The sequence below is a fragment of the Ochotona curzoniae genome, unplaced genomic scaffold (genome assembly GCF_017591425.1).
Source record: "Ochotona curzoniae isolate NIBS_2020 unplaced genomic scaffold, NIBS_Ocur_1.0 scaffold_4701, whole genome shotgun sequence".
NCBI classification, from domain to species: Eukaryota; Metazoa; Chordata; class Mammalia; order Lagomorpha; family Ochotonidae; genus Ochotona; species Ochotona curzoniae.
This window is the reverse complement of record NW_024467122.1, coordinates 59,977,421-60,000,865: the sequence shown is the minus strand read 5'-3', so window position 1 is coordinate 60,000,865 and position 23,445 is coordinate 59,977,421. Positions and strand designations below refer to the sequence as shown.

The following is a 23,445-nucleotide window of genomic DNA, read 5'->3' as shown; positions in this document are numbered from 1 at the left end:
AAAAATAGGGCTTTCTCCTTCTCAGTATTCACAGTGGAAAATATGGAGAAGTGATGTGGCTAAGGAAAAATTCTGATCCTTAGGAGCATCTGGTTGGTAACTCCCCGGAGGGGGGCAATTGGCCTATGATATGTTGGTTGGAGATGGGCAGTGGATTACTAAAGACCAGCAGATACAACTATCTCAAGCTGCACTCACCCATGTACGAGATGCAGCACTGTGAGAGCGGGAGAAAATTGAAACTGGGTCTGAATTTGCAGGCAGTTATACAAAAGTAATCCAAGCAGCCAGAGTCATCGCTGACCCCTATTCCTGACAGGTAGCCAGGGTCCATTCACTGGGGAAAAAAGGATGTTGAGGAGCTAGATGCAACGACAGGCAGTTAGGGTATGTGGTCTCTGGTGAGGTCACCTTTGTATAATATGTAATATTGTTTCTCCCCATTTTTCTGCTCTTCCAATAACATGTTCCCCCTGGCTACATCTTTCAGGCCTAGTTTTACAAAACACAGAAGGGGGATTTGTAGAAGGACATTATGATCCTGGAAGGTCAGAGAGCACAGGATTACAATTGATTGGATAACATTTGTATAAGAACAACCAAATGGATACCTTTTGTATAACTGATTGGATATCATTTGTATGAGAACAGTTGAGTGGACAGCATGTGAATGAGAGCACTTGGTGAAATATATAAAACAAAAGGAGTTCCAAACAAAGGTATAAAAACAGTTGATGAGTTTTGTTGATAAGCTCAATACTTTCCTCCCTTATCCCATATGACCTCACTGTATAAAGTCTGATGCCACTAATAAACTTTGGACCATCAGTCAGAATCCACGCATGTTATTATCAGCTCCATGCACCAAGTCCATCAGTACAGGACAGCAACATGTCATGATCACCTACCACACACAGTAATTGTACATAATGTCTAATTTGTGGGCCTCAAAAATTAACAAAATACTAATCTGTTAACAGATTAGACAAAATATATTTTGAGCAAGAACTCTGTATATTTAACAACTTACCAAGATATAATGACATACAATTCATTATGCATCTTTAAGATATACAATTAGATTTTCATCTATGTATCTACTCATGGATCAATCCCTATATTCAATGTTATTTATATAAGTTTATGAAAGTGTCCATACAGTTCCATTTTAACTAATCCTGCTACCATTTCTGTTTCTCATTCTCCAGGCAACTACCATTCTGTTTTCTTATACCATATATTCATACTGCCTATAATATTACATAAATGTAATAACTATACTGCTCTTTCTGAATTCTGCCATTTAATGTGATTATTCTGAAATAAATTTAACTATCTTGTTATATGTACTCATCGCTAAGTAGTAGTCCAGTCTTCACGTACAACTTGCATGTCAATTCAATCTGTTGAACATGTTGAGTGTACTTATAGTTTTTACCTTTTCTGAAGAAAAATTATTGGTATATGTATACAAGTCTTTGTATTGTTACATGATTTCCTTTGGGGGAATGAACAGACTATTCTTCCAAACACTTTTGCAACTTTATATTCCAACCAGCAGTGGAGTATGGTCCTCCACATTCTTGCTAACCATCCATAAGAACAGTGTAAAACTCTGGAAGAGACCATTGAACATGGGCTCCTGTGATTTTCTTATACTGCATGGTCAGTAATATAACATCACCAGTAGGTTAACTGTGAAAATATAAAGTGTGTGATAGAAATTTTGAGGAAACTACTAAAATAACAGAACAAGAAAAGATTAAATGAAATTATAATTGGTACAAAATGGCCCAGAAAAGAAGGACAGGAAAAGAATGGGAGGCAAAAAGCACAACTTCCTACTAGGAACCAAGTATTTTCAATCTTGCTTCAATGTGTATTTCCCTAATGATAATTGAGCATCATCTCATATATTTACCAACAAGTAACATGGCCTGCTGAGCACCTAGAATGTGTTTTCTGCTGTTGAGTGAAGTACTCTACACAGTCGACCTACAAGAAACACACCTTTGGTCCCTAAAGTTTGTTTCTTAAACATAGTATACTTGTTTTTTATATACAGTTTGACAATATCTGCCTTTTGTTTGGGACATTTAGATGTTTATGTTTAACATGACCATCAACATACTTAAATTGTCTCTTATTGCTTATTTCCCCATCTGTTTTAGTTTTATTTTGAACTATATGGTACAATTTTGTATAGACTGGGATTCCCCTCAAAACTCTCACCCCCCTTCCGTCAGATTTTTCCCATCTTGTTACAGTATTGTAGTCCTTCATACAGAATCATAATTCTATCAGTTTCTTATTTAAGTGTACCCCAACATTGTTTGTACAATGTCAGTCCAGCATCCCGTTGTCTACACATGTCCAACAGTTTCACTGGGAGTCCATCTTTCATCCAGAAGCAGGAATGAATGTTGCATTATACCCCCACATCTGGATATGGTGGACCCCAGTACTCCATTGCCATATACATTTCCATAATTGAGAAGCCATGAAACAAGGTCAACAACTGGTATGAGTTAACTGGTATGAGTTAGAACAACTGCAAAACAACAATGACAAAAACAAACTAAAGCACCATGAAAAAATGTGCCACTGAGTAACCAACACATGGTGACAAAAAGGAAACACAAAAGTCTCTTGGGAAAAGTGACGCCACCATGTAATCCATCAGCCAGCAATGAATTTGACAAGAGAAAAGAATAAACAAAACCTTGGAATAAACAAAACTGAGATAAAGAACATCAAAACTCATGGGATGCATCCAAAACAAAAAACAAGACAACAACAAAAAAAACGAGAAAAATCAAATCAGTATGGACTGAATTATTGAAGTCATTCTTTCCATGCTGATTTTCTTACATAAGGGAGAACATATGGTACTTGTTCTTTTGTGATTCACTCATTTCACTGAGAATAATGGTCTCTAGTTGGGAACACCTAGCTGTAAGTAGTATAATTTCATTCTTCTTAATAGCTGAATAATATTCTAGGGAGTAGATGTACCACAGTTTCTTTAACCACTCTTCTTTGGACAGGCATCTGGATTGTTTGCATGTCTTTGTTATTGTGGATTGTGCTGCTGCAAATATAGGATTACAGGTTCCCTCCCCCTCCCCTTTTTTTGCCATGGCATATGAACTATTTATTAACAGAAAAGGGCTGCCGACTCATTTCTTCTGGACATACCCACAGTGCGGCCCGGCGGCCAGTGGTCTTGGTGTGCTGGCCTTGGACACAGAGGCCCCAGAATTGGCGCAGCCCTCTATGCACCCGTATCTTCTTCAGCCACCCCAGGTCCTCACGGAGCTTGTTACCCAGACCATTGGCCAGAATCTGACTGTGTTTGCCATCCTTCACATCCTTCTGTCTGTTCAGGAACCAGTCGGGGATCTTGTACTGTCTGGGATTCTGCATGATGGTGACTACCCGCTCCACCTCATCCTCAGTGAGTTCTCCTGCCCTCTGGTGAGGTCAATGTCTGCTTTTCTCAGCACCACGCGGGCGTACCTTCGCCCCACACCCTTAATGGTCGTGATGGCAAAGGCTGTTTTGCGCCACCCATCGATATTCGTGTTGAGGACTCGCAAAGTGTGCTGAAACTCCTCAGGGATTACTGGAGACGCTGCGATGCTGAAGGCGGCGTGTAGGTCTCCTGTGGAAGACCAGATCCCCTTCTCATACGCAGATTTCACTCCTTTGGGGACAGCTGGGTCATATGGCAGATTTTTTGCAGTTCTCCAAGCACTCTCTATACTGATTTTCACAGTGGTTATACTAGTCTGCACTCCCACCAGCAGCGAAGGAGGGTACATTTCTCCATCCATCCACTCTCCATCTGTTTTTAACTTATTTTCTTCTTCTTCTTCTTCTTCTTTTTTTTTTTTGCCTGTTTTGAGAGTATTGAAGTTATATGGTACATTTAAAAAATTTTGCTGGCTTTAAAAAAATATTTATTTTTTTAAAATTTATTTTTATTATTATTTTTTTTATTGGAAAGGTGGATATACAGAGAGGAGAGACAGAGAGGAAGATCTTCCATCCGACGATTCACTCCCCAAGTGAGTGCAACGGCCGATGCTATGCTCATCCAAACCCAGGATCCAGGAAATTCTTCCGGGTCTCCCATGCGGGTGCAGGGTCCCAAAGCTTTGGGCTGTCCTAGGCTGCTTTCCCAGGCCACAAGCAGGGAGCTGGATTGGAAGTGGAGTTGCCGGGATTAGAACCAACTCCCTATGGGATCCCTGGGCATTCAAGGTGAGGATTTTAGCCGCTAGGCCACGCCGCCGGACTCCTTTGTGTAATTTTTTGCAGGCTTTTTGCATTTGAGGTTCATTAAGTATGATCTATCTACGCATTAATCATTTGGATCATATGCACAAAATAATTGGCCATTATTTCCCTAAACAATTTCTATTTTTCTCTTTCATTTCCTTTGGGATTTCAATTAAAAACATTTTAGTCTGTTTGAAGTGGTCTCACTGTTGCTCAATACACTGATTTTATTTTATTTTTTGGTTTCATTTCAAATTTTTCTATGATGTCAATTACTTGTAATTAATAATCTTTTCTTCTGCACTCTGACATTTATGTAAAGTGTAGTTTCCACTTTGTATGCATTTTTCATTTCTGGACATTCAATTTTACTCCTTTTTATGGCTTCTGTACCTTTTTTAGCCTTGTCTAAGTAAAGAGTCTTGAATTTTCCCAGGACTCTCCTTGGTATATGAGTTTGAGTAACCGGCATGAGTGAAGGAATGTCAGAGTGCCAAAAAAGTATTAATTATAGTAATTAATGTGTAGGACCTCTCCCACTGTTTTTTGGACAATCTTTGGCAAAATCAAAGCAAGCAGAAAACCAACTTCAATTTCCCTAAACCTTATCTTCAAAAAGACAAAAAAAAGTCATAATGATAATACTTCATAACTTATTGTGAAGTGTAATGCGTGTGAATGGAGTTGAGAAGCCATAAATAGGTACACAAAGTTTGTGCTCATAATTATGCAATAATTTTGACTGTGGTTTTTTTTTCCTATTCAGTATTTCTTCCAAAATTGCTTCCCCACCTAAAACTACCTTTCCAAATGCACAAAACAGAATATTTATGTTTATAATATTTCAACCACAACTTGACTAATAACCCATGACATATTTGATCTGTTTTACAAACATCAAGGGCTAATTGGCTAAAAAACAAAAAGCAAAATAAAACAGATGTGGTTGTGGCAGCAAACCGTAGCTGTTGGAATTAGGAGAGACACAAATCCTCAGAGATAACACGGTGTGGAAGGCATTGGATCAGTAATCAAAAAGGTATGGAGGAAACAGAGTTGGGGAATAAAATGAGGCAGGCAGACATAAATTGAAGAAGGATGGAATAGATACAGATGAACGTACTGTTCAAGAAAATAAAGGTAAAATAATCATTTCTGCCCTTGTTGCCTTTTTGGTGTTTGACCTTGCTGTTACTGCTGGGACAACTCTTGTTTCCATGCACTGAAAACCATCCCTTGCCACTGCCTTTACTACAGATAAGTTAAAGGGTGAGGTGTTGTTCTGATCAGAACAGATTCTTTCAGAACAGATCCCATAGCCATAAGCACTGCTAGTTCTAACTTCTTGTTAACAATTTGGAGGACTGAACTGTTTGGTTCATCACTTAAAACTAAGAAAATTCATTCTATCCTACATCTCTCTCTCTACAGAATATCACAGTGGTATCTCAAAGGAGGCATCTGATCCCTTTGATGAAACTAAGATTTTATTTCGTGACATTCACTTTAGATTTCTTTCCAGAGCCCATCCCACTCCTATTACAAAACTCTTAAGTTCCTGTGTAAAAAAATAAATGCTATTGCATTGGCTCTGCTATGTGGCTGGGTAATGGTTCAATCTCTTTTGGTAAGTGAAAGGCAACAGTGGTTATTCTATTCCCTGAGTACTAGGCATATTCACAATGCAGAGAAAAACTACCTTAAGCAATTGTAATCTCCTAAAATTTAACTGCACTCTTTCCTGCTTTAGACTATTGTGGGACTGTGCTTTGTGCTTGTTCAGGCAACTGTGGAAATACTACCTTCCATTGTAGTTAAAGGAAGAACTGTATCCATAAGCAAGGCAATAAATGTAATTCCCAGTTACATCCAGGCTGCAATTTTAAAATGCTAGTCCACTATGCTATGAATATATTTTAGTTAATTGCTGCATTAAGTAAACTGTCTACAAATGGATTCGTTTATGCTTAATTCATCTTCAGCCCTGGCTGTGCTGCCACTGCTCTGATGGACAGCAGGCGGACTGAGGCTCCCTGCCCTACTACTCAGTAGTTAGGAATTGGATGTTACTGACATTGGATGTTGCTTTGAAAGGGTTAAGGCACTCATTCCTTGAAACAACTGCTGTATGAATTGATGGTGACTTCCATGGCTGTTAGGATACTGCTTAACATAGAATGATCACCGTGGCAACACTGGTGGAATTCAGTTAATAACCAGAGAAGCAAAGGAACTAGGAGAATGTTCAAATAACATTGCTTTGCATTTTCTTTTCCACAAAATAAGGATGTCTTTGCAATTTTAGCCTGGGAATCAAACTGAACAGATATCCTATTACTAACAAAGTTATTTACTCCAATGGTGAGTACCAATTAAAAGGATTTAAAAGCACATCACAATGTAAGCTTTAGCACCCTCTCTTCTCTCAGAAGGAACCCAGTACAAATTAATCCGTATTTCAAAAGTTTGTAAAAATGAAACAACTGATATCAAATATAGTACCAAAGCATATAAAATGGAAGCTTCGTAACTTCCAATTTTCATATCCAAAAGAGCAAATGGCATTGCTATTTCCCCTTTGCAACCTACTGGGACAGGCTGGTTTCTTTTCTTCCTGAGGAAACAGTTTATGATAAGCATAAAACATTTCAACATTACGACAGCATAGGAAAGTGAAATCAGATGTCAGAATTAATCATGAAATGATCAGCTATACAACATATCAAAGAGCAGGGGTAATGAGTACCTTAGTTCATCATTTTCAAAGCAGTTTCATGTGCATTATCCTAATTAATCTTCATGTTATATTTTAGAAATTAGACATGTGTTTACAACTGTCCCTCACCCAGATTCCTATTAAGCCTTAATCAGCTGTTCTTTGCTGTACCCTGCAAATATCTTTCAAAATGTCCCATGTCAGCTTCACAGAGCATCTGTGGGCATTTAAAGATTAAAATTTCAAACTTGTTTAAAACTATAACAAAATAAGTAAAATTTAAATATTTTAGGATTAAAATTTCCAACCAGGGGTTGATTTAGTGTAGTGGTTAAGATGCAACTTCAGGGAATTGAGATGGATGAAGAAAGTAAGGACACATTTAAACAGAGACAAACATTGGACAGGGTATAGCGGGGAGGGCACATTTCAGCAAACAGAAGAGGACAGGCCAAAGGCAGACTAGCACCTGGAGATGGATGGACATGGGAAAACAGTGAAAACAACAGTGTGGTGTTGCAGTGACCAGACATCCCAGCAGCATTCAGCCAGCAGAGATCTGAACTGCACTGGCACTGGAACTTCACCAGCAAAGAACTGCCCATCCTGCAGGTTTGTTTGACTTGACCAGGAGCAGAGACAGAACAGCAGATCCCAAATAGTGTCGGAACAGGATGGATTCCAGATTCCAGTCCCCCCACCTGCACCCCCACCTAGAACTAACTGGGTACCATTTTGTGCAGGGGTGTTAAGGCTATGGGACAGGACTGTACATGCACTAAGCTGGGAGCAAACTCATTTCAGGCTCAGTGAATTGCAACAACGTGGATTCCTACAGGTTCCACCCAAAACATGTCCGAGTAGGCCCCAGAGCTAATGGCCAATAGAGCAAGAATTCCACAAGAGGCACAACAGGTGCTGTTTTGTAGAGAGTGGCAAAGGCTTTGACACTGCAGGGACAACAGTGAGCCATGCATGCACTGAGCTGGAAGCAAACTCACAAGTTCAGTGAATTATGCTGGTCGCCACCTATTGACGGGACTGGCACAAGTGACTGCAAGCAAAGAACTGGGTACCAACTGCAATAAATAAGCTCAATTTGTAGACCTATGGATGACACAGCTTAGAAGCCTGCCTAAGGAGAGAAGAATTGGCTATCCAGAAGTACAATGAGCATTGTTCACTACTGCAATGATGGACTTATGACTGTTCATGAAGAACTAGACTTTTGTAATAATATAGGGGAAATCATTGGGGCAGAAGGGAATTGGGGAGAAGTAAGAGAAATCCCAGGGTCTATAGAATTGTATCATAAAATGATAATAATAATAATAAAACAATGAAAAAATGTATCTTGAGATACCTATATCCCATATCAAGTGCATGGATCTTATCCTGACTCCACTTAAATTCCAGCTTCCTGCTAAGCACACTCTGGAGGCAGCAAATAATGGCTCAAGTACATAGATTGCTGCCATTCACATGGGAGACCTGGATCACATTCTAGTCCTTGGGCTTCTACCTAATGCAGAAACAACTGTTGTGGACATTTGGAGAATGAGTCAATGGCTGGAAAATTCTCTCTCTCCCTCTCTCTTTTCTTTCTTTCTCTTTCTCTCTCCTTCTCTCTGCCTCTGTCCCTTCCTCTCTCTCTTTCATATCATTCACCTCCCAAAATAAATAAGGACAACATTTTAAACATTCTCTGGAGAGTACCCAAATGCCAAGAAAGGAGTGAGGAGTCAAATTAAGCTTTCCAACCACATCTGATGGTTGAAAAATTATTCTAATTACATTTTTATTTCACCTGCTTTTTGACTGCTTGTATTTTCAGGTCAACATCCTTTTTTTTTTTAAGTAAAACTTTGGATATAGGGAAAGACACACTTTTTAACTTTTATTTGTTTCTTTGTGCTTTCAGAATGGGGAGCTGCTCTGTAACAGCACGGGCTCTGCTGAAACCCATCTGAACTTTAATTTTCTCATCAACATAATGATGGACTTGGTGAATCTATCAGGCTGTTTGCTCAGTCTCACTTCTCTGACTTGTATCACAGCAGGACTTTCCTTTTCTTTTTATAGCGTTCTACTTATTGATTCTTTTTTGACCTTGCCATTCGGGGCACAAGGTCTCTGGCACAAGAATACTGCTGTTACATTTGTGCTCAAGTCCTGCAGCTCACTGAAAAGGAGATGACTGTTGAACATGTACTCATGATAATAATGTTAACAATACAACTGTTATGCAGTGTATATATATTATCTCAACAAAGGTAACGATGCTGTGAGATATAAATTATCATCCTAATTTTTCATACTAGAAAAGCACAAAGTCAGAAAAGAATTACTTGAAATGAAATGTAAGTTCATGTTATGAATTAAGCATAATTGTTCAAAATGTCAAGGCACATTTTCACATCCCAGTTTAAAGGAAAGAGTAGGAGAAGGCTTGGTTGAGTTCATTTGTAACAGAAACCCATTTTTCAATGTTTACACAAAAACACAATAAACTGGTTTTCTTCTTCTGAGAACAGTCATTTATAAAGGAAAGGTAACTCTTGTGCCATTTTCATGGTAAAATGAAATTCTGCATAGGTACCATTCATACAGGATTCCTGTAATTAGTAATATAGGCTCTCTACTAGTAATTTAAAGGCTCTCTATCAGACACAGAATTTCAGAGTTCTTGAAACTGGTGAAAAAATGTCTACAATATATTGGCACTTTTTTGATATTAAAAGATGAACAACAACAACTACAAATGTATCCTCACCAAATTCAAAGTTAACACATAAAGATGTTAAAGAAAAAAAAGGGCCAGATACATTCCATGCTCGACAGCCTACAATGGATTTTAAATTAAATTTCTTCTTATACGAAAATAATATTATATAACAAGTGCCTATGCCGTTATCAACAATCCAAATGGTTTCTTCCATCAAAAGTAAACAGAGGAGTGAAACATGGAAAATATATGAAAATAAATTATTGTTGAAATAAGAATGAGTCAACTGAAAATGAGAAAATGATATAAAACATGGTGCTTTCCCCAATTTCTTTAAATGATGAAAGGAAAAAAAAACAAGTTCTACTGGGTTTATATTTTAATGGCCCACTCTACTGCATACTTCCCTGCAGAGAAACAATTATGCTTTATAGCCTGTGTGGTGGGTAAAAGCATTCCTGCTAACCTGGATAATACTGCAAACTCCCATGTCTACCTACATCCTTCAGATGAACGTTACCACAGCCTTGGGTAATTTCTCCATAGACATGCACATATTAGTGTGCATGATCACCCAAGGGGGAGACTCGGCAGGATGAAGCATTATCACAAATAATTGTTTCCAAAGACCTACTTGTTTTTATTGAAAAGGAAAGCTTGCCGAGAGAAACAACACAGTGGGAGTGGAGGGGATGGAATCTGCTGGTTCTTTTCTCCAAGTGACCACCATGGCCAGAGCTGGGCTCTTGCAAAGCCAGAAGCTTGCTCCAAGTCTCCCATATATAGGGAGAAGAGCTCAAACACTTGGGCCAATCTGCAAAGCCCTCCTGGGACACAAGCAGGGAGCTGGATTGGAAGTGGAGAAGCCAGGACAAGAACCTCCACATCCAATGTGCTACCAGGGCTATAGGTCAATGCTTGATTGTCTACACCATGACAATGGTCTGTATAACAAATCATTTTACATCTGAATTCATTTGGAGGGATATTTTTATCAACAGTCCATAACTGGTAACTGATGGATGAAATACCTCCACAAGTTATATTCACTTGACATGTCCTCCACTGGCTCTCATACTGATTCATTTATTTTCTCATCAATTATATTTGGATGTCTAGACTTTCCAGTCCAGTCTAGAGGGACGAATAGGGTTCTAAGATTCTTTCCATATGAACTATCAAAGTGAACAAGTGACATGAAGCAATGGTTTTCAACACAGTGAGACTCAGAAAATCAGGAACAATGATTCTGGAGAAGCAGAACAAACAAAATAAATTTTAGAGTTACGTCATTTTGAGAGAATTTCCCAGCCATTAACCAAGCAAGAAAAACACAGGCAGAGATGGTAAAACACTCTGAGTTCAAGAGACAAAACTAAGGACTTGGAAAAAATGCAGGATCTAGAAGTCACAGAGCGCAATGCTGGAAAAATAAAAGAGACATGAATGAAGAAATAGTCCAACAATCTGTACGTAGTTCTTGAGGAACTAGCTACTTAATTAAAAGTGCACCCATGTGAAGAAATAATCAAAAGCCAAGATGAGAGTCCTTAAAGCATGAGATCTTTTACTCAAACACCAGGTCCACAAAAAACTTTGGACAGATTAAAAAAACGTGAGTCAGTAAGCAGAGGGAAGTCCTTCCTGAAGAGTGAGGAATAATTACCCTGTCTCAGTGCACTGTTTTACTCTCATTTAACATTTGCAAGTCTAAGATTCCATGAATTATACAACTGCTGTGTACTTCCCATGTAAATGAAATGTGCTCAAAATAATACTTGTAAGATGCCAAAATATCCAGGAATGAACAAGCTCATATTTCAGTGTCTATAATTTAATCTCAAATGACTGATCATGCAAAGTAGCATAACATAAAAACACATAATGAGATAATACATAAGTCAAAAGTGACCAAAAATTAACAGAAATGTTGACTCGTCAGTTAAGGACATAAAAACAGTTACTATAAATATTACGTATTTGGAAAGTTAAATACAAAACAAAACATCTAACATAAAAAATGAAGTGTCTTGGGCACATTTCAAACACACTAAAGAAGAAAAGGCAATTTAACACACTGTAGTGGAAATAATCTGAAATGAAACACAGAGGGAAAAAAAACAGAGATAGAAAAAAAAACACAGAGAAACAATGTCAATAAATAATTGATCCACTTCAGGGTAGACACATTCAAAAATAAACACCCAGAAGTCAATCTACATATCTACAACCAACTAATTTTTGACAAATGAGATGAAATCTCTCCCTAGAGGGAAGACAGACTTCCACAAATGATTTCTAGAAGAATTGGGTTTCTATATGCAAATGTATGAAACAAGGGTCCTACCTTATGCCTTATTCAAACATTAATTCACACTAAATCAGGAATCTATATCTAAGGCCCTCACGCTATCAAAGCACTGGAATTTGGAAACATAACAGAAATACTGCAAGACATAGACATAGGTTTCTTCAGTAAGTTCCAGCAGCACAGGCAATAAAGGCAAAAATTGATCCAAGCTAAAAAGCTTCTGCACAAGAAAGGAAACACTCCACCGAGGAGAAACAGAAAGATTGGCAGAAGTCATTTTAAACTATTCATCCGATAAAAGATTAACATAGAGAAATATAAGGAACTCAGAAACTCAATGGCAATAAAACAAACTGTCAAGAAATCGCCTAAGGATATGAAGAGCTATTATTTGAATAGGATGAAATACAAATGGGCAACAGGCACATGAAAGATGTTCAGAGTCAGTGAGGTTTCACCTTACTCCAGTTCAAATCACCATTATTCAAAAAACAAGAAAAATGACAAATTCTGGCCAGATACTGTTGATGTGAATGTAAGAATGTAGAGATTCTTCAGAAAGTGAAAGCAGACATACCATATGTCCATCCATTCCACTCCTGGAAATTTGCCCAAAAGAACTGAAATCAGCATATTAAAGATTTATATGTACCCATGTTTATCACAGCTTGACTCACAATAGTTAAGATGTGGAATCACACAAAAAGTTTAACTAGTGACTTGATATAGAAATGGTGGTATACACAGGATGGAATACTAATCAACTGTATAAACAGTGAAGCTCAGTCTTCTGCAACAAAATGAACACAAGTGAGAATTAATCATGCTTAATAAAATAAGTCATTTCCAAAAAGACAAAACTGTAAACAACCCAACATTCTATCCAGAAGTGAATGCGTAAAAAAAACTAATACCTAGGCAGTAGCATGTAACCAAGTGTAAAAAAATTATCATACTGTGGTAATACAACAAGGTGGAGAAATCCACCATGGGGAGAGGGTTTGGGAAGGGGTGGGAGGAATCCCAGTGCCCATAACACTGTGTCACATAATGCAGTACAATTAATAAAATTTTAAAAAATAATAAAAAAAATTATCATACCCTACAATATGAATGGATTGCAACAAAATTTTACAGAATAAAAGGAATCCTATGGAACAAAATAAACATTTCTACAAATTCTACCATCCAAAATTTTAAAAATAATACATTTTAGCAAGGATATTGGAAAACATTACCCAAATCCAGTCTTGGTGTATTTTTTTACCCATGTTTTCTGCAGCTCAATTCACAATAAATAAGAGATGAAATCAACCCAGATACCCATGAATTGATCACCAGTATACATTATAGAATACTATTCAGCCACACAAAAAAATAATTAAATCCTGTCTTTCACAACAAAATGGATGCAATTGGAAATAAATGAAACTCAAAAAGACAGATGCTTTCTCTGACAAGTAGAAGCTAATATAGAACATACAAAACAGTACAGTAATGCAAGTGTCACTTTTGGGTGGGACTGTCACTTTGGTGCATTATTCAACAGCATTGGAAATGTGGTCTTGTGCTGAGTATGTTTACTTTTTATTTGTTAAATAATATAAGTGGCAAATTAATACTGTAAATATAGAATGAATGAAAATTATGACTGCAAATACTGCTGAAGAGAGGGAAAGGAGTGAGGGGTTTGGGGAGAAACAGAGACACAAGGAAAGTGTGATTATCATCTTGGAACTGTACCTTTGGAATGAATATAACCCTTTCTCTATATGTTAATTTAAAAAGAAAGAAAAGGCAAAGTACAAAGAAGTCTGTATCATTGGGCAGCAGATTTTGGATAGCAGTGACACAAGGACGTTAGGATGGTCGACTTTCAAAGGGGCATGAAGAACAGTTCAAGGGTGACGGCTGCCTCTGACGTTATCTGTTTTGACAATTTCACAGAGATACACCTATGTCAAACTTGCATGTTATGCTTCATATATATACATCTAATGTTATGTTGATTATATACAATTAAGTTGTTTTCTAATTTTTAAAATCACAGCTATTCCTGGAAATATGCACATGTGTACACACACACACACACACACCTGGCAGTTCTGGGTGCATTGTGTTTGCCTGACTGCATGGCGATGGAAGTTGTCTAGGAGTTATGTAATCTGATTTGTCCCTACCTTTCCTCTACCTTTCCTCTGGTGTCTGTCTGCTTTATTGAATTACTCGATAACATAAGAGATGTTACTTTTCAACTGCAACTTTTCTCCTCTACTTCTAAACATAGATGGATACTAGTGTCTCTCGTAAATCTGAAAGCAAAAACAGCCAAATTCTCTAATTCATTCTGTAGTAATCTGTATTTTTGTCTTAACACTTTACTTCATCAGAGCATAAAAACAATAAAAATCTGCTTCTTGCACACTACCACTTACAATTCCAAATAAGTTGTTTGTCCTGGGTTCACTTTCTTAACATGGTAGCCACATTTGTTTTCAAGTCATTTGCAAACAAAATAGAAAACAGAAATCACTGAATTTAAATTCACTTAGAGGAGTGGATTTTGCTGGTCAGCGGATTAAGCTGCTGATCAGAACACCTGCACCTCACATTATAAAGCCTGGTTCAAGTCCTGGTTTCTAAAACTTCCAATTCAGTTTCTTGAAACCATGTCTAGGAGACAACAAATGACCCAATTATTTGGTCCCTGTCCTCCATGTGAGAGACCCAGTTAGTGACCCCAGCTCCTGGGCCAATGTTCAGAGCATGCAGATGAAGATTCCACTTCTCCCTCACTAGAAAGTTTCATTTCTATCAAGTGATAATTGAAGTTCCTTATTCTTTTTTCTGATGTTAGGCAGAAGATACTAGAAGTTCAAAAAGTAATATTCCCATAAAATATGAGAATTCATGAAAGTTACCATCAACCATCTCACCAACACAGATGCAACAGGCAAAGTTTTATTCCTAGACATGGGCCAGGTAACCCTTTAAGTCTTTCTGTTGTCATTAAGATGCATCTATAGACAGTGAGACATTGCTGAATGATGCCAGGGAGTTCTAAGCTGTTTGAGATCAACTCAAGTTATAGCTCAAGATAATTTCATGAAACTTTATTTTTCCTTTCTGAAAACACAACTGAGCCATTTAAAAATGCTTTACAAAGTACTTTTTTCCATATTCTTTTTGTTCACTCTTTCTAAACATAGGAAAACATGACAGCTATAGTGAGATGCTAATCGCATAACAGTTTCACTCTTTAAATTCTGGTATGTGATCATTATCATGACATATGACATAATCATCACTTGTATATTTTGAATGCGTGTCTTAACATTATTCTCAGAATATTTTAATGTTTGTAGCAGTAACACAATATCTACTCACAAATGAAACTTTTCATCCCAAACTGGATTCAGGTTTCCAAAAATGGTTTTAGTTCTTCTTTTGTTCTTTCCAACTTGAACTGTAACATAAGGGTCACTGGACCCTGTTTTGTCTTTTGCCTGCAAGCCTTGTGCAGAAACCACTGAAATAAACCAAAATAAGCATTTCAAAATAATGCTGTCTGGGTTAGCAGATGCACTGGCATTGCTTCTAATCTCAGGACATTAAGTAACAGTTAAACTAAAGACAAAGTAAATACTAAAATCTTCCTCTTGTGTTTTATGGCTGAATAGCATTTTTGAGTATGGATGCAACATGTTCTTTATCCATTAATCCACTGATGGACACTCAGGTGAGTTTCCTTTATTGGCCACTATGAACAATGTAATAATCATGAAAGTGCAAGGTATTTTCAACATAAATTCATTTTTTGAATGTATAATAAGTAATGGAACTGCCAAATATTTAAGTTTTCTTTTTACCTTTTTGACCGACTTCCATCTCATTTTCTGTAAGAGATGGGATAATATACATTCCTTCCAACCATGTGCACAAGGTTCCTTTGTTTCACATCCTCAACAGCATGCTGTTGCCTATCTTCTGAATAAGGGACATTATAACATGCAAAATGATTTCTTATTGTGTTTTTGATGTATATTCCCATAATAATTAATATTGTTAGACATATTTTATACACCTATTGGCCAGTTGTAAGATTTGGGGGAAATGCTTATTTAAAAGTTTTTCCCATTTTTAACTAAAAAGGATTGAAATCCACTATTTTCAATCATATGGAAGGAAAGGTTGTTAAAGAAAATAAACCACACCCAGAAAGGCCATTACTGTATCATCTTACTCATTTGTGCTATCCGACAAAACCTAATGCCTTTCGAAATGGAAAATGCAATGGAGTTTTCTAGAAACTCAGTTAGAACTCAGAGAAAGTAAGAAGTTGTCAAAGGGTACATAATCATAATTAAGAGAGACGGGTGTTAAGAGATTATTGCAGCAAGGTGACTACAGTTAATGACAACTTACTGTATTCTAGAAAGACATAAAAAGAATGTGCTCTCAGCAGAAAATTGTAATTAATACATGTGCTTACTGGCTAGATTTATCTATTTATATATATGTAAATATATACATATAAGTCTAAATATATAAGTATACATGTATTTTTAAGATAGCATGTTACACATTCATTGTAAAAGCATATAATTTTATTTCTACTTGTTTTAAGAAGGTTAAATTCTCCTTTGAGCAACATCGGCTTCTGTCTCTAATAAACTTTGGTTGCATGCATAGATGTATTAGCTATATGTACCAAAACACAGTACTGTAAATCTTCATAGATTAAAGAGAAAGAAAATGAGAATATAAATGCATAGAATGTGAAAAACATTATCCAAGAGAATTCAAAGGTCTAAGATTTAAATTTTACTTATTTATGAGTTTGTTGTCAGTAATGAACAACTCTTCCTAGTGAAAGGACAATCTCGTAAAGCCAATATGAATATTTTAAGAGGTTTGGTAAATGTTGACATGATGCATATGTTCCTTGTTGTTGTATTACAAATGTACAAACGACAAGAGACCACTAGGCCCACATTTCCTTTGCTTGAGGACCAAACAAATAAGCGAACAGGGAATAAGTAAAACACTTTGTCATTTTTTTTTTAAATAACAGAAGTATTGGCTGGCTGGCTGTAATTTATGTCACAGCTGGCAGCAAAGCAAATCATGTAAATTGCAGAGAACTGATGAGTGTATTGAAAACCAGGAAGGGTTTTCCGATGAAAAAAATTTTAATGAGAATAAAAGGTGGAAACTACCGTAATTACCTAGCACATATTTTAGCAATTTGAAATACCAACTAGACCTCTTGTCAAAATTGACAAGATTAAGCTCTATTTACCTATAACTATTAATAGCGGTGATTTTCTGAGACACAGAAACATCTTCTCATGCAATGAAACTTGTAAAGAAGACAGGCTCTTACCTGTGATGGTTATTTTTGCAGACCACTTAGATGTCCCATCCAGAACACTTTGTTTGGCTGCTTTTGTGTACTGCACAAAATCATCCTTAGAAATCTGAAACATTTCCTGAATGACCTCAAACACTTCTGGCCTGTTTTTCTCCCTGATCTTCATTCTTTCTTTCATGGCTGTGATAATGGTCTGGGTTTTATCTTCCGCACCATGCTTAGAACTCTTCTCTGCTGCTCCTGTAATGGAGAAGTCAATGATGATGACGGGAGCACACACGCAGTAACTTTGTGCAGGTTTGAGGGGAAAAGAGAAGGAGAAATACGAGAAAGATTTTTAAGCCTGTGAATTCAGGTTGGCTTTTCTGGGGAACAAATTACCAGGCGGAGATGCAGAATAACCTGTCCTTTTTGTTAATGCGAGTAAATGGACCTTTATGATTCCCAACCTTTGTTTTACTGGAAAAAATTACAGATTGTGCTTTTTGCTTGAGTTTTCAAAACAAAATCCAAGAGAATATATACAATATTTTATGAAAGGCATATATTCGTCTCCCCAAAGAGTGAATATAAATAGCAAACATCAGTCAGAAATCAGTTCTCTGACCACCTGAATTCATCAATGTATCAAGTTATTTTCTCAAGTGGATTTATTATGATTAAATGCCTTCAAATTTTTATTTATAAATTTTTCATTTTCATTTTTTGTGCATTGAAGTATGGGCTAAAATCTCACTTGAAAAAATGTAATTCAGTTAGTTATAAAAAATTGGAAACTAGTGGAGATGATATCAAGTGTCACGGTGAGTCTTTTTTCCTCTTGCATATCCATATTTATGAGCATCTGACTTCACACGTGTTGACATTTAGGACATCATTGCTTTTATGATCCCCATGGTCCCTCTGAGCATTTTGTCTGTGATGCAGATCTTTCTCACTTGAGCCATCGGAGTTGCCTCCTAGAACTCACATTATTAGGAAACTAGATGCTGGAGCTGAGTGTGTCCTAACTGGTTTCTCCACCACTAGGCTAAATGCCTGTTTCTACTTTACAGTTTTTATCTACAGATAATAAACTGATTCAACTTTTATTTGCTTTCATTCATATTACACACATAATTTACATCACTGATCTATAAGTATTTTCCTAATCAAGCTATTTCTTAATCGTTGAAATTTGTCAAGACCTTGCATTCATTTGAGTATATTATTTTGTTTCAGTATTGTTTCGCTTATCTCTCAGTAATCAGATTGGTTCAAATTTGCACATGTGAGTTTTTCTACAAAGTAGAAGGTCTAGTAGCTTCATCTAAATATAGAAATATGCCAAAAATGTACATTAACATCCAATGAGCATATTACGTAGACGTCACTATGACAACGCACAGGACATCCACATCTCATAGTTCATCTTGAAGAGCCAATCCTAGTTTCTGGAAATGCCCCATCACCAGTCTGCTCCTTTAGGTTAAGGAACCAACCATTGCATGAAGGTAACTGTTGTTTTTATTTTACCGAAATTAATATATCAGATTATTTCCATCTTGCAGTTGTTGAAAGTCAATGTAGTAGCATGTACAGAGGGAGGGATGGCAAGATGGAGGGTGTGTTGGTGGGTTAGCCACGTAGATGGCAGGTCTTGATGAAGGATCATGGTGGGCATCACAGAAGGTCAACAAGTCAGGGGAAGAAAGTGGGAAATAACTAAACACAATTTTACAACTTTCCAACTGTTCCATAGGCTCAACCTTACATATTTATAACATTAGGAAAAAATACTAGACTTGGAGTTCGTGGAAACAGGAACAAAATCAGGCTGTGATATTCACCTGACTCTGGTTTTACAAGACACTATAAAGGGAGGAAAATTAGATTCACTTTCATAATTCACTCAGAGTTCCTCTATTATGGTTTGCTCAGATGGAAAAATGATCTTCAAACTATTAAGGCTATTTCTCATGACTATTCACTGTCTAATTAATATCTATCAAGCTACTTCCTGTACTTTAATGTGTGTTACTTTCTATAGAGCTCATTACTATACTATCTGTTGTGAGGCAGTGGATAAACTGCTTGTTGAACATTCTGGACATCGTCATATCTTGTCCAAGTGCTGCTCAAACAACTGCTAAAGTACCCCAGAGAGGTGGTCACTTCTTTCATGTTAGGGTTCATTCCAGAAAACATATTACTTATATTTTCTAGCTCCAAAAGACCAGAATAACATTCCCAATCACAGGAGTCGTTAAATATTTACAAATGCTTAAGGGTCTTGAAAGACCATGGCTGTAAAATGTGGCAATATGATAACAGAAAAGTGAATCAATGCCTGTTTTGCAAACAAGAATATCACTAATGTGAATTTCTAAGTGTTTGTATTAGGACACAAAAGGGCTAACAATGTAAGTGGAAAATGGCACAGAACTAATCAACAGGTCTTGCAAGATGCTGCTTCACTAAACTTGGTGAAATCAGTTTTAACCTTACATATAGGTGCTTGAAATTTCTAATAGACAATTAAAATCAGGCAAAACGTTTTCTCAGTAAGACTTTGAAATTCCTTCTACAGAGATACATAGGAAGTAAAATCCAGCTGTGTTAGATACCAAGATTACTTGTATGTTTTTCAGTTGCTGGCTTTCTTGTTTTTTTTTTGTTTTGCTTTAAAAAATATTTTTATTAATTTTAAATAGGGTAGGAATGAGAGAATATGAATATCGATTTTTGGGTCCATTCATTAAGCACCTGAACAACTAGGGCTGGATCAGGTAGGTGCCAGATACTCACTGTGTCTCCTGTGTGGGTGGTAGGAGAGCCATTACCCACCAGAGACATTACCTGCTGCCCCCAGGGTGCATATTAGCAGCATGTTGGAATCAAAAGCTGAGCTGCACCTCCAACTGAGAGACTCCAATATGGGAGGCAGGAGTCTGAAGCAGTGGCTCAAATGCTGAGCCAAACAACCAACTCCTCCTTTTTACATTGACAAAACAATCAAGGAAAATATTTAATATACTATCTCTCTTCAACAAACAGCTTCAGCCCAGCCAATATGCTCTTTTTCTTTTTCAATGTTGCTTTATTTTTTTTTTCTGGTTTAAAGCTGCCAATACTGCTCAGGGAAGTTCCTTATTGGTTATATTATTAGTTATATCATTATCACTTAGGGTTATAATATGCTCTTCTATTTTCTACAATTCAATCCTTCCACATCCAGACGCTTTTAGCAAGTAAAAATAAAATGTCTCTCTAAATGACAGGATACAAACTAATTATGGATATGGCAGGTGAACTCTGGCTGCTGCCACTGGCTTGGAACTGAAGAAGTAAATCAGTTTTCCTTTCTCAGATTGTAATCCCTGGTTCCTTTTGTTCCAGGATACCATGCCCACAACCCTATGGCTGCAAGTCTTGAGTCAGAACTGCAGGAACCTGCAGGAACCACCAGCAAACGAGATCAACCAGAGAAGAAAGGAGATGAAGTTACGAAGTTACATGTGAGTTTATCTAAGACCTTCCAGGCATCTCTGGAATTTGCAAAGAATCATTGACGCAATGAGTGGCATTTCACCATCCCTTCACTTTTACTGGACTGAATGTGTGCAAGACACAAATCTTACATGTGAAAGAAATGGCAAGCTCACATCAGTGTGAAGTAATTGAATATACTCTTTTGCATGGGTCATTAAACAACATGGAGAACTTCTTTTCTATCAGAGAGAGAGAATGAAAGAGGAGATAAATTGCTGTGACTGCAGAAAAAAATCACTAAAATAATGCAGGTTCTAGAAGTCCAAAGAAGGTGGAATAACTATTTTTAAAAACCTGAAAAACCATTATATGCGATGGAAGCCAATTTGTTAACTCTTTTTCGAGGAGACAAGGCAGACCTCAATGGCTAGAAAGTATAAGGGGGTAAATTTCAGTTTAAATTTTAATTTGGCAACTAGAGTCTTCTAATAATGAGGTAAGCCGTTTTATCACAGTGTTAAATTTTCCCTAGTGGTATTCAAACAGATTAAATTATGTTTTTAAAAAGCAAGCTACAGACCCTTCTTACATCTTCCGGAAGCTTAATTAGCTAGACCTCCCAAATCTGCTCTCTCTTCCACCTCCTTCCTTTGTCCCAGTGTTGGCATACATGGAGTCATCAAGCATGGTGTGATCACTGCACATTGCTCACTTAAAATAACAAAAGAGTAAAATTTCTTAAGGTAATTTTGTTGATTCTTTAGAAACAACTGTAAATTTTATTGTTAGGTATACCAAGCTACAAAGGGAGAAACACACATTTACAGAGCCACCTTCTGAGCAACGTGAAAGCATCGATTTTAGGGAAAAATACAGGGGAGGGATTATTAAAGAAAATGTCTCAGCATGGATACATACATAACTGACCGTACGGTTCTCTGATTTTTGTTCTTCCAATTTCGATGTGTATTTTACTGAACGCTCTCAGTGGAAATTTTGGATTGCATACCTCATTTAGCAAAGATTGGAGACACATGCTGATTTAAGAAAAAGGAGACAGACTCTGAAGGCATTTCTAAATTTGATGAAAGACCAAGAGAACAAGGAGCTCCTGGATCTGTATCTTGGATATGAGTTTCATTCTTTCTCCCTGAAACATTCAAGCCTTCATTTCTAGAAGGCAACATTCTATTTTCTCAACCACCACTATCCTAGTATGTGTGTTTCTTAAGATATGTTTGCGATTCATTTTTTTTAATCAGTAAACTTTAATTCTAATAGGATTAGGAGGTTTTCAAAGTGAATTAGATAAGTAATGCCAAATCAAGCCACTATCATTTTAAGCAATCATTTTTTGTAACATCTAACTATCTAACTCCTCAAACTAATGCTTTCTGACACCTTAAGCAATCATTTTTAACCCAAATGTCCTTTGTTTTGTCTCAGAAAAGTTATTATCTTTTGTGAGGAGAAGAAACAATTTATTTTAATTTACACAATTTCAATTTGATCTCTGTAAGGACAACACAAATTTCATAGAAGAAATTGCAAAACCTGAGATTTCAACTACAACAAGCCAGTTGTGACAGTACTTCCGATTTTGTCTTCAATATGTTTTTCCTGTTCCCTCTGTAGTAGTAGGCAAGCTTACATTCTATACCGACTATATTCATTAACAATAAATGACACAATTTTTAAATGTAAGAAAAACTTTTGGTGACGTGAACAACCATGGTTACTACGTTAATTTGGCAATTTTTTTTATGGTCATGTCCATGGGACTTACTCAATAAATACATCAGTGAAAAGTCAATTACATATGCAATTTAGAGTGTGATATTCTGGCATTCCTAAATGTCAGAAAAAAAATGGAAATGAAAAATATAAGATAAGTGGTCATGAAAAGTGAGTCGGTACAGATTCATTCAGAACTATGAAAGGAATAAAAAGCCATTAAAATTCACTGAGTATCTATCACGGGCCAGACTTAGCACATTACATGTATCATTTCATTTAGCCTTCCCAATGATTCTTAAAAATAAATGTTATTATAATAACTAATTGATGACCAGGGAGCCTCCAGAAAAAATGTTTTAAAACTCCACCCAATATCACATATCTGTTAAGTTTTATTACTCTTTGACATTCAGATTCAAGATCTTCAATTCCAGTTTCTGTCCAGAAGCTTGGATCCTGTCAGACGTGGAATAGAATTCCAGTTAATGTTACTGCAGGGGGTGTGGGGTGTCTTAGACACTGTCTGGAGACTACTTTCTTTTATTCTGGATAGACTCTTTTGTTTCACTAAAACATGTAGGCTCTGGGGACAGTGTCAGTACACTGGGCCTTCAGTAATTTAGTCCTTTTTGATGATGTAGGCAATGACCCCCAGGCCTGGTATATGCATTCTGTCCAGAGAATTCAGCATGGCTTCAGATATCACTTCAAACACCTTAGAGAACATGATTTTCCATACTCTCCCACCCCCTTAATGTACGTGGCTATTATGAACATCAGTAAGACACAAGCTGGAATGCCCACTGAAATTTTATTCTTGATAAAAG

The 23,445-nt window shown here is 36.8% G+C and overlaps 1 protein-coding gene across 2 annotated transcripts in view; it reads right to left on the bottom strand.

Moving 5' to 3' along the window:
- The window catches only part of UNC13C (unc-13 homolog C), a 500,819-nt gene that overhangs the window by 298,018 nt on the left and 179,356 nt on the right, over positions 1-23,445 (bottom strand). For both annotated transcript variants that reach the window (XM_040969448.1, XM_040969449.1), the window contains 2 exons: positions 17,423-17,650; positions 15,424-15,565 (listed from right to left, as the gene is read on the bottom strand). In XM_040969448.1, coding sequence (XP_040825382.1) covers positions 15,424-15,565; positions 17,423-17,650 — 370 coding nt within the window. The remainder of the gene's footprint in view (positions 1-15,423; positions 15,566-17,422; positions 17,651-23,445) is intronic.